Source organism: Carcharhinus amblyrhynchos, chromosome 21 (assembly GCF_965287045.1).
Source record: "Carcharhinus amblyrhynchos chromosome 21, sCarAmb.v2.hapA, whole genome shotgun sequence".
Classification (NCBI taxonomy): Eukaryota; Metazoa; Chordata; class Chondrichthyes; order Carcharhiniformes; family Carcharhinidae; genus Carcharhinus; species Carcharhinus amblyrhynchos.
The window spans coordinates 19918005-19930971 of NC_137344.1; the positions used below are offsets into that span (position 1 = coordinate 19918005).

General features: G+C 38.7%; 1 protein-coding gene across 2 annotated transcripts in view; it reads left to right on the top strand.

Moving 5' to 3' along the window:
• Positions 1–12967, top strand: part of LOC145356699 (cAMP-dependent protein kinase type I-alpha regulatory subunit) — a 48696-nt gene that overhangs the window by 17435 nt on the left and 18294 nt on the right. The window contains exon 1 of one of the 2 annotated variants that reach the window (XM_080209594.1): positions 693–1162. The exons of the other annotated variant lie outside the window; for it this stretch is intronic. Coding sequence (XP_080065720.1) covers positions 986–1162 — 177 coding nt within the window. The 5' untranslated portion in view covers positions 693–985. Of the gene's footprint in view, positions 1–692; positions 1163–12967 lie in introns of those variants that run through there. 2 annotated transcript variants of the gene reach the window in all.

Genomic DNA, 12967 nt, shown 5'->3' on the forward strand with positions numbered 1-12967 from the left:
TTCATATTGAGTTGCATGTGCATGCTTCATGTGTATGGTGTGCAGGTTTTGAGATGTGTGCACATGCTGTGCAGGGTTCAAATTGAGGTGTGTGCATGCTGCATATGTATGGTGTGCAGGGTTCATATTGAGGTGTGTGCATGCTGCGTGTTATGGTGTACAGGGCTCATATTGAGGTATGTGTGCATTCTGCATGTATATGGTATGCAGATATTGAAATGTGTGCATGCTGTGCAGGGTTCATAGTGAGATGTGTGCATGCTGTGCAGGGTTCATATTGAGTTGTGCGCATGCTGCATGTGTATGGTGTGCTGGGTTCATATTGAGGTATGTGTGCATTCTGCATGTATATGGTATGCAGGTATTGAAATGTGTGCATGCTGTGCAGGGTTCATATTGAGGTGTGTGCATGCTGTGCAGTGTTCATATTGAGGTGTGTGTGTATGCTGCATGTGTATGATGTGCAGGGTTCATATTGAGGTGTGTGTGCATGCTGCATGTGTATGGTGCGCAGGGTTCATATTGAGGCGCGTGTGTATGCTGCATGTGTATGGTGTCCCCGTGTAGGTTCCAATGTGCACACAGCAGCAGGAGCTGGTGTGTAACATTTGCAGTGGCTGATTTGTGGTTGCTGCCCCTCCCCCACCCGCAGTCCAGAGCGAGGCGGATTGACGTCAGCAGCGCGGCTGGTTTCCGGTGGGGGTGACAGTGACTGAGGGAACTGCTCCTGTCGCAGCCGTTTCCAAACAGGCCTGCCAACGGACAGTTGCCGTCAGCTCGGCTTCGCCTCATTCGTTAAGCGGCGGAGGATCAGCCCCCCCCCCCGATCCCCGGTTGGGCCGTCTGTATTTTTCTTCATATTATTTTTTTCGGGCGGAGAGTTTGGTGTCGCTCGGCTCGGCCGGGTGCCGGGTGAACTCGCCGTCGACAGTTTCTCCGGCCTATTTTTTTCTCTCTCTCCGAAGCGTCGACTGGGCGGCTTAAGATGGCGGCGGCGGCGGGCAGCAGCGGGGAAGAAGAGCGCAGCCTGCGAGAGTGCGAGCAGTATGTCCACAAGCACAACATCCAGCAGGTCCTCAAGGACTGCATCGTGCAGCTCTGCATCGCCAGGCCCGAGAAACCCATCACCTACCTCAGGGAGTACTTCGAGAAACTCGAGAAAGTGAGTTTTAGGAGGGCGGCGGGCTTCATTTTTCTCCAAAGGAAACATGGAGTGGCCTTGTTTATGTCGGGGATTTGATTTGATTTATTATTTACATTGGGATATAGTGAAAAGTATTGTTTCTTGTGCGCTATATTGACAAAACATACCGTTCATAGAGAAGAAAAGGAGAGAGTCCAGAATGTAGGTTTGAGGGTAAAACAATAATTGCCTCAGGAGTGTTAGGAACATCATGGTGTGGGATGATTGTTGGAGATCCAATTTTAATGCCGACATGGGGGGGGGGGGGAGGTGGAGTGTCTCGTATATCTCGATGCATACATTTGTTGAGCCAGTTTGCGAAACAGAAACAAAGTGAAACACTCGTTAAATCATTAACAGTGGACCATTGGCTGCTTCAACGTTTCTACGCTTGCATCCTGAAAAACATTTAAGGTGAATACATTCGGAAAAGTTAATATGATAACGCTGCCGCCCCCCCCCCACCTTTTGAGAGCCCTCAGTCCGTACGAACTAAGTGCAGAAGTATGCATTCAATGCAACTCTTTTCTCTTTCTGAATCGCTCATTGATCTACAATAGTGGCCAGAGATTTGCTTCAAATACAATGGAACATTGCATTTGAGGATCGTTGGTGAGTGAGTCATTGAAGTCAGGACTTTAAATAACTCATTAACTGTAGAAGTATAATTAAACCACTTTGTGTAATCCTGTGATTTAACAGTATTTTATTGGGATATTATTCATTTCTATGCAGTCATAATCAGAATTTCCTCCTGTGACTTATCTTCCTGGCTCCCCACAGTATACCTTTTTAGAGTTCCCCCAAGGACCTATTCATGACCCATCTTATTTCAGATCTACACACTTCCCCTTGTTAACATCATCTATGACATTAGGCTTTATATATACCTCTATCTCTTGACCACTGTGAGATCAGGTTGTACGGCTGGATGTTATCTAGCGAACGTATACGGATAAATCCTTGGGAATGTGCTGCAGGGGTAGGAAAAAAATGAGGAAATTCTGACTGAATAATGAGTTCATGGATAACTCCAATTTATTAGAATTATTCGAATCCTGTTAAAAGCACGACAGTATTTTAACTATGCTTCCATGACTCGAGAGCTATGTAGCAGTCCTGACATTCAATCACTCATTCACCAAAGGCCCTTGTATGCAACATTTCATTTATTCTGTAACCTTTCCATCATCTACATCACACAAATCAGGAGTGTTATGGAATATTCTCCGCTTGACTGAGTTAATATCCCTTCAAAAAACACTCAAATCTCAACCAATTTAGGACAAAACAGTCCACCATCACCTTAAACATTCATACCTTTGCCACTCATGTTGCAGTGTTACCATCTGCAACATGCCAAGACTTCTTTGACAACCCCTTCCAAACCTATGACCTTTACCATTGAGAAGAAGGACATGGGCAGCAGATGCATGAGAACACCACCAATTGCAAGTTCTGCTTTAAGTAATGCACCGTATTGGAAATATATCTGTTACTTCAATGTGGTTGGGTCAAATTCATGTATCGTTACTTGTCAGTAGAATGGGAGTACCTTCACATGGATTGCAGTGTTACACTTCCTCTTAAAAGGTGGCATTCCCCAATTGTCCAGTATTTCTGTTGACAAAAGATTTGTATACTTGGGAGAACAAAATATTTTAATTCTTTAAAAGTAAGAAAGAGAGAATTGACCAAAGTGGGCACCTTTGTCTTCAATATTTGCTTGTACTGTATATATAAGAATTAAACCTTGGACAGCAGACAGACCTCTGAAGTCTTTTAGGATTTGCCTATAATTTCAAGTATATTTAGAAAAGTGGCAGTAAAATATTGCTTGCAAATAAAACTTGACTGGTCAGCATTTATTTCAAATTGTTTCAAATTTATTTTAAATGTCTATTTAAATTTACAGTCAGCTGCAAAATCCAGCACACTTAATGACACAGTCGCTAAGCGATTTGTAACCTGTATGACTCTAATTTCTAGTGCCTGATGAAGACATTGCCTATGAGCTGCTCTTAGAAGTTACATTTATACCTGATGTACCACTAAATCATCTCACTAAATCATCACACTTTTTAAGTTTGTTGTACCAGATGCCACTTGGTGGGTACATGGGTTTGACTATATTGATGCCAATGAGGTGTTTATTAATATGCTTAACAGAAATAGTGCAGATCCAACTGGGTGTTGTATATTTGCTGTTACGTCAGAGCATTTTGTTTATAAACAAGTTGACTGCACAAAGTAAGTCAAATTTGCCAAAGAATTGGCTATCACTGGAATAATAAAAGCATTACAAAATATTAATTTTGAAGTTATTTAAAATCAAGCATAGTTTTGGGACATTCTCAAGTAATAAGCACTTTGTTCAACTATATAACAAATTCATTGGGAAATCTCCAAAAATTCCCATTTGAGTATGTAGTTAGCAGTACCAAGAGAAGACAGTGAAGTGGTATTATTGAAATTATAGTGGAATATCTTGACCAACTTTGGTCATTATAGCTCAAAACGTAACTGTTGGGAAGTTGATTTGTCAAGATTTAAATTGAGTCATGAGGGGAAGCTTTACAGATTGTTTACTTGTATCAGCAAAGGAATACTGATTTTGGAAAATTATTTTTTAAATGAACTTTTGGCACAAATTGGACCAGAGAAACATGTCATTGTAGATGATTAAGAAACTCAGTTATTGCAGTATACCTTCACACTGAGTTGGTAACAGAAATTGTCACAGGAGTGACTGCTAAACCCAAGGCCAAAGGGTTATACTGATTATATCCGTTCTGATTGTGGATCACCTTCTGTCATTGAGAACTTCTGCAAATTAAACTTGTTATTTTTGAGTAGTTTGTAAATAAACTATAATTTATTCATAGCTATTCTTTTGTGCAATATTGAATCTTAAAGATAAAGTTTTAATTTGAGCTCAAGATATAGCATGTGTTTACTGACAGTCAGCAATCAAAGGTTTACAATTTCCTGTGCTGTTTCCTGTTATTTGTCATGACAGCAAAGGAATTACTGTTTACCTGAACTCCTATTGTCCTGGATACTTTGAACACATGGTCAAATGTTCATTAATAGGAAGAACATGCCTTTTGAGAGCTAACTTGTGGCTTGTACACATGAAAAGTAAAATAAGAAGAGCCTGAGTTATAACAAATCAAACTAAGTCAAAGTATCATTTTAGCTGCAATGTAAAAATTCAAATTGCCGTTCAAGTAAATTGATGGAAACATTCTTGCACAACAATTCATGACAAGTGAACAGTGATTTGGATCAGCGTGAGGCACAGATAATGATGCATGTTGGAAGACCAGTCCTAAATATAGGTGTTCATTCAAACTGAACCACTTTTTACTGTCTGCTAGTTTATTTTTAAGTCACATAGAATGTTGGATCAGAAATTTTGTCCCGGTTGTTTACTGTTACTTTAAAGTAGATGGCCTTAAAAATAATAGAAGCACTACCTGTGACAAGATTCTGTAAATTTTACGAAACACTATTGTCAGGCTTAGATGAGATGATTCCCCCAGAAAACAGAGGCTCTAATCACAATTTTCCTCTGGCTAAAGATGTGTTGGAAACCTAATAATTAATCGTTATTTAAACGAGAAAGGGATAGGCCAAGTAGGTACAGGCCCATTAATCAAACCTCTCCAATAAGGAAAATATTAGGAAAATCTTAGTGGCATAAATTATCACTTAAACAAGAAGATTAATCAAGGATAGTAAACATAGGTTTGCTCAAGGAAACTTATGTCCAGTTGCCTTGTTAAGGAGGTACAAGAACGATCAGTGAGGGTTGTGCAATTGATGTAACTAGCCTACGTGGATTTTAACAAGGCCTTTGACAAAACCTTTGCATACTAGTCAGAAAAGTAAGTCATGGGATCCGAGGGAAAGTGGCAAGTTGGATCCAAAATTAATGCAGTGGCAGGACTCAAAGCAACTGGACTGGATGGCCATTCACATTGGGATTTAGCAGAATTCAGTGTTGGGATTGTTTGATTTTTGTGGAACATATCAATAGTTTGGTTTTAAATGCAGAGGGAATGATTAAGAAGTTTGCAGATGATTTTTAGAAAATGCTTATAATTGGTGGGGAAAAATGTTTCGGAAAGATATCAATGAGTTGGGTAGGTAGGCAGAAAGTGTTGAATATGCATTTGGGAAAGGCAAATAATGCAAGGGAATTTATGTTAAAGGGTACAGTGTTGAAAAGTGCAGAGGGAGATAGAGATGAACCTTGGGAGTGCATATTCACATATTCCTAAAGGTAGCAGGCCAAGTAGATCAGCTGGCTCTTTTCATTTGTTAGCTGAATCATACAATTCTAGCATAACATGTTTATATTCTATAAAATACTAGGCCATAGCTAGAGTCCTACTTATAGTCCGATCCCTGTGTTGCACGATGGATGTGATTATCTAATGAGGATATAGAGATTAGAAACTAAAAACCATTTGGCCCTTCAAGCTTGTTCTGCCATTCGTTTTGATTATGGTTGATCAGCAAATTCAGTATCCTGATTCCCCCCCCCCAATCCCTTGATCCTTTTAGCCGCAAAAGCTATATCTAATTTATTCTTGAAATCAGACAATGTTTTGGCCTCACCTATTTTCTGTGGTAGTGAATTCCACACATTCACCATCCTCTGAGTAAAGAAATTTCTCTTCTACAAGGATTATACCTTATCCTCAAAGAATGATCCCTAGTTTTGGACTCCCCCACCATTGGGAATATTCTTTCTGAATCTACCCTGTCTAACCCTGTTACAATTTTATAAGTTTCTGAGACCACCTTTTGCTCTAAACTCCAGTGAATATAATCCTAGCCAACTTGGGGTCTCCTCATATGACAGACCACCCCAGGAATCAGCCTGGTTAATCTTTGCTGTACTCCTTCTATAGCAAGGACACCCTTCCTCAGATTTGGATACCAAAACTGCGCACACTACTTGAGGTGTGGTCTCACCAATGTCTATATAATTGCAGGACATCCCTATTCCTATACTCAAATCATGTCTTTAGGAAGGCCAACATTTTTTTTTACTGCCTGCTGTACCTGTGCACTTAACTTTCAACAAGGGATATTCCTAGGACTGGAGAGTTTTTGCCATGAGGAAAGATTAATGGACTGGGGTTGTTTTCTGTTTGTAATAAAAAGGCCGAGGGGATATTTAATTGTAGTGTATAAAAGTTTGAGGTCCAAATAGAATGGATAGAAAGGACCTATTTCCCTTATTAGTGAGGTTAATATTTTAATTGATTTGACAGATTAAAAATTTTGCCTGGAGGGTGATGGACCTTGAACTTATTGCTTGAAAGGGTGGTAGAAGCAGCAACATCTCACTGCATTTTTAAAAAAAGCAATGTGGCTGTGGAGTTGATGTGCCATAACCAAAGTTGTGAACCCTAGGGTGCAAATTGGGATTAGGCTGGAATCTTTGTCTGGCACAATTACAATGGGCTGAATGACCACCTCCTTTGATGATTTCTGTGATCTGGCTTCTTTTGATGGAGCCATAATTGAGTAACAGTATTCTTGGTGGGAAGAAGTTGGTGAAAGCCATAAACTTCAAATTTGTCTGCCCTAGTCCTTCCCAAACTGTGAAAGCTTAAGCTGTTCAATATGAAAACAGATATTCCAGCTTCTCAATAAAGGGATTTTTTTCAATCATTCGTGAAGTGTGAACTCAGAGCCAAGGTCATAATTTATTATCCATCCTTATTTATCCTTGAGGAACCACCAGCATTAATTGTAGCAATCTGGTGGTGATACTCCATTGATACTGATAGGGAGGGATTTCTAGAAATTTGATTATAATGAAGGAACACACCTTATATTTCCAAATGAAGCTGATCTTTGACCTGATTATGTTCCCATCTGTTTGCTGTCATTGCCTTTTATGTAGTAAAAGTCACATGCATGGAAGGTGATGACGGTTACTCCTAGAGCCACTTCCTTTTAATCATGTACCATTGTGCCACCATTGGGTGTCTTAAGCTGGTGCATTTGAACAAACCAGCAGATGGTGATGGACTCTTTGCTAGCTGAAAGATATCATTTTGACTCAGTTTGTCAGACTGTTTGACAAGCCTCTAATGCCAAGGTTGTGCTGGTTGGCCTATGGTTTTATTCTTGTATTTTGTTGTAGTGGTTTAGCACCACTAGTAGCTTGCTAGGCTATTACAAAGGTTAGTTAAGAATCAACCGTGTTTGTCTGTCAGGAATCACAGGCCACATTGAATAAGAATGGTTGATTTCTTCCCAAAAGAGCATTAGTGAACTGAATGGGTTTTGATGACAGTTTGCAAGTTACCTGGCCACCATTACTGCTTTTTATTCCAGTTTGATTTAATTAACTGAATTTAAATTCCCCAGTTGCTATGTTGGAATTTAAAGTCTCTGGATCATTAGGCAGTCTCTGAATTGCATGTCTAGTAACAACCATTATGCTACTCTACCTGTAATTCATACTGTCTGATGTAAATTGCAGAAAGTCTGCTTATAACTGCATATTGGGTTACTGGAGTGATATCCATCATTGTAGCCTGATGTTGAATTTGGATGGCTGTCAAGTAGAGGACCTGTTTGTTTAGACATAAAAGATCCTATGATGCTATTTGAAGAAAGCAGAGTTCACCAAATTGAGTGGTTCGTCTAATGGCTGTGAGCCAATACAGGCACAAGGACTCTAACACTCTTTATCCTTTTAAAAATAATTTTATTTTGATCTGTGTTTTATGTGCTTTGATTTGTAAAGAGCTAGATAAATGCATGTATTGAGAATTAATTCAATTGCAGCACAGTGGTCAGGAAGAATGCCAATATTGATCAGTTAAGGTGGTCAAAGATGTTCAGTTGAGCATGTTACCATGATGACTACAGGGAAAGGTGATATGACAGTCCCCCAAATGACTCCTTTCCTGTTACAAAAGATTTAATATTATTGCTCTTGGGTGCAAATTTATTTTCAGTATTGCTTTTTGAAGTTTAGAGAGAAATAAATGTTGCATACTGTAAAATATTGCTATATTGACTAAATTGCTTCCCAGCAATTGGTTCCCTCTAACATGATGTATCACTTTACCGTTCCCTTATTTTTAACATGCAATTTGAGTTAATTCAGTTTGCACGTTAGCTGAATCTACAGATTACTGGAATTATTGTATTTTTAACATTAAATGTCTCTTTTTAGAAGGTAAAGCTGAGCATTGAATGCATTATGAGGAGAGATTATAAAAACTAGAATTGTATTCCCTGAAGTTTAGAAGTTTGTGGAGTAATTTATCAAAACTTTCAAAATACTAAGGGAACAGAGGATGGATAGAGAAAAAAATATTTTGACTGGTTGGGGAGTCAAGGATGAGAGGGAATGAAATTAGGAAACACTCCACACATAAGGACATGGAACTGTATTTCACAACTGACAATGCTTCATGAATTAATTTTAAATTTGCGATTGATTTTCTTTTAGTGAAAATGATTAGGGGATAAGGGGTGAAGGTAACCAGACCAGCTATTATTTCATTGAATGCAGAACAGGCTTAAAAGATTAAATGGATGACTATTATTCCTATGTTTCTATTGCTTGTACTAAGGCAGTTTGTTTATTAAGAATATGAAAATTTATTTCACAGCATTCAATTTCTGAACATTTGGATATATAACCCCATGTTGATGGTGGGAGAATAGATTGAAAAAGATTGGATGGGATGACCAAATGCTTGGCTAGAGAGTTGGGTTTTTAGAATGAGGAAGAAAAATGACTTGAGTCCTGGCAATTCAGTGTTATGAATTGTTGATGGATTTTAACTGTGCTGTAGGAGCTTGAGATTCCAAACTTCTTGGAAGACCTCTACAACGGGCTTTGAAGTTTCTGAGACATTTTAAACTACACAGTTGTTTTCAGAAGTTTTTTATTGTACTTTGCATCAAGCACGTGGATTGCCAATTATAAGCTGGATCATAATTAGTATCAATTCAAAGAATCATGATAAATGTTTATATTGTACAGACGTATAATGCTAAGCCTACTTGGGAAATCTGTCATTTGTCTAATAGAGAAAGCGAGGTTGGTTGTTGAGTTCTTGAATATTGATCAGTCCAGCAAGTCAAAGCAGTCCTGTTGGAGCTCATCTGTTGCCTCAGATCAACATTGCATGATTTTCTTTCTGATTGTCCCATTTTAGTTTCTGCTTGTGCTAGAAGCAGGAGCACAGACTTGTGGTCTGATTCGCTGAAGTGTAGAAGGGAGATAGTGATAGGCACGTTCGATGTTTGTGTAGCAGCGGTCAAAGATGTTGGGCCTCTAGTGGGACAGGCAATATATTGATGGTATCTTGATAGGATATTCTTGAGATTGAAGTCACTACGGTCCTCACCAATTTTTGTGGATACACTATAGAATGCATCCTATCCGGTAGTATCACAGCTTGGTGTGGCTCCTGCTCTGATCAAGACTACAAGAACTACAAAGGGTTGTGAACACAGCTCAGCTCTTGAATATTGATCAGTCCACCAAGTCAAAGCAATCCTGTTGGAGCTCATCTGTAGCCTCAGATCAACATTGCATGATTTTCTTTCTGATTCTCCCATTTTAGTTTCTGCTTGTGCTGGAAGCAGGAGCACAGACTTGTGGTCTGATTCCCATCCATTACCTCTGCCTACACTTCCTGCTGCTTCAGGAAAGCAGCCAGCATAATCAAAGCCCCTACATAGCCCAGATATACTGTCTTCCACCTTTTGTTGGGAAAAAGATACAAAGCTGAAAACAGGTACCAGTGGACTTGAGAATAGCTTCTTCCCTGCTGTCATCAGACTTTTGAATGGTCCTATCATATATTAAACTAATCTTTCTCTTCACACTACCTGAAACTGCAATACTATATTCTGACTGTATCCTTTTCCTTTTCACCTATGTACTTCAGGAAGGACATGTTTTACCTGTATAGTGTACAAGAATCAACACTTTTCACTATTTCAGTACAGCTGACAAATCAGATCAGTCAATCAAGCCTCAGAATATCATGTAACCTGGTTTGTGTTCTTGTGTGCTTGGCTTGTACAAAGATAGTAATCATATCTTTTTCAACATTAGAGAAGCCTGTGTCAAAGTTTTGTGCTTTTCTTTGCTCTTTCCTACACATGTAATTCAGTGTTTCCCAGTTGGGTCGCAAGATGAAATTTTGGGGTCGTGGGCTCTGGGGCAGCAATGCTTGCCATGGAGCACTGAATGAGTTGCAGCAGTCTTCAAGCTTCAGAATGAGGTCAAAGAGGGAGAAAAATTGAGAAGCATTGGTGTATTGTAACAATTTCTAATCTGGGAGGAGGAAGAACTATCCAAATATTACTTAAAATGATTGACAATCATTTTCACAGAAGTCACATTTGTTTAATGATAGGGAATTCCAAGCCATCACATTTGTTTGTCAGTAACTGAAGGGAATATTGGCCTGGAATTTCCTGACAATTTGCCTGAAACAATCTAACACCAACTTTCCAAGTAAAAAATAGTTGCACAGAATTCCCTTGATCTCTTACCCTGATTCTGCACAATTGCTGAAACATAGCACCTAGCCCCAGTCAAAATGACCAGATCTCAAGAATTTCCAGTATTTACACACTAGTTCTGAGCAGGTTGTGAATGTGCCTAAAACGTTAGGTGCAGCAAGATCCAGTCATTTTTAAGAACTTTGATTTGAAATGGAAAGTTCTGTGGGCTGATGGCAAAGACCTGAGGATTGGAACTGATGTATTTTTCAAAGAGCCAACGCAGACATCATGGGGTCAGTTGACTGTCTCCCATGTTCTTAGATTTGTGATTTTTAATTTTCTTTATCCCTGAATCTTGTATAATAAAATGAAACCATCGCTGACTAGAATGTTTACATTCTGACTTGTGCAAGTACAAATGATAACAGAAATCTTTCAATCAGTGAAGGTTTCAGAATTAAATCAATGAATATTCCCCGCCCCATTCTTAAACTGTTTTCTCTCAATGCCCTCATCTTGCAATTTGGTAAATACTTCACGTTAAATTTACTGATGAAGTATGTATTTGAAATTTGTTCTCTGGCTCTTTAACTAGATCAACTTTCTTGGATGTTTGAGTGCTACTGAAGAATATAAGCATTGCAAATTTTGCACCCCTGATTTTTAAAAAATATAACGATAAGCTTGGTAAGTATGACCTGACAGTCATAGGAAAGCTACTACATGATCAAGGAAAATATTAATTCCCACTTGGAGAAGTCTTGGTTAGTAACCACTGTGCATTTGCTAAATGCAAATTGAATCTGACCAACCTGATGGAGGTCTTTGATAAAATTAGAATGTTGGTGATGGTAGTACAGCAGATGTGAACTTTCAAAAGCCAGTTCATGAAGAGCTATGTAGCAGTCTTCTTTGGAAAACAGAAGCACGTGATGTTAACCGAAACAGTGGTAACTTGGCTTTGTAATTGGCTGCAGGATAAGGAGTCAAGCAGCAGCAATGAATACACGTTCCTCTGACTAAAGAGAAGTATGTAGTGGATTATCCCAGAGATTGTTTGAATCATAGCTTTTCTTTATATAAATAAACAAATTCAAAGTTAATGAATGATTCAAAATTAAGCGACATGGTAAATAGTGAACAGCATTCACGAGGGCATAGACGTGGGAAGAAAGATTCTTAGTAGATGCAATTTAATACAAATAAGCGAAGTGTTGCACTTTGGGAAGAACAACATTGAGGGATAATATTATCTAGATAGTACTACTTTGAGTGGGTACAAGAGTGGAAGGACCAGTTATGTACAATCTCAAACCTTTGAAGGTGGAAAAGTAAGGTGATAGGATACTTGGCTTGGAAAATAGGGGCACTGAATACAAAACCTAAAGTCGTGCTAAGCCAATGAAAATTATTATGCTTATTTGTTTTCATTTTTGGGCACCACATTTTAGGAAGGATGTCAAGGACCTGAATAGGGTAGAGAAAACATATAATATGCTGATACTAGGGATGAGAGACTTCGGTTATGTGGAGAAATAGGAAAGTTGTGATTCTCCTTCAAACAGAGGAGGTTAGTTGGAGACCTAATAGAAGTATTCAAAATTGAAGGATTTTGGCATGGAAGGAGGGAGAGGCTGTCCTGGCAAATGGGTCTAAAGCCAAGGATTGCCATTAAAATAATCAGCAAAAGAACTGGAGGAGAAGTTAGATTTTTTTAAAAAAAGTTTAAGATCTGGAATACAGCAGTGTTACTACTGTTCAAAACAGATTCCACAGGATGTGTCAAAAGCAATTGGATATGAACTTGAGCCTTAATTTGCAGGGTTATGGGGAGAAAGCGAGGTGTGAGATTAAATTAGACAACTCTTTCAAAGAATCAATATAAGCATGATGGACTGAGTGATCTACTTCTAGGCTGTAACATCTAATAATTTCAAAGATCAGCTAATGGAGTTGTCATGTTAAAATCCACGGTTTCTGAAGAAGTTGATGTCTTCAGGTTTTTAAAAAAACTGTAGCTACTTAAATTTAAGAAAAGACCATCTGTGAGTGAATTTAAATTGTTCGTTTATTAAAAAGTTTATTTTAAGAATTGGATCTTTCAGTTAGAGGTGGTAGGGTGAAGGTGCGAGTGAACAAATTTGCTTTGGTGCATTTTCAATGATTTGGTTTTTGCCCATCTATCAGAGATATAATGACCCAGAATTTGCAGTGAAACTGTCAGTATTGGCTTGCATTGTACAGTGTAAAACTGACTGCAATTTATGTATTCCA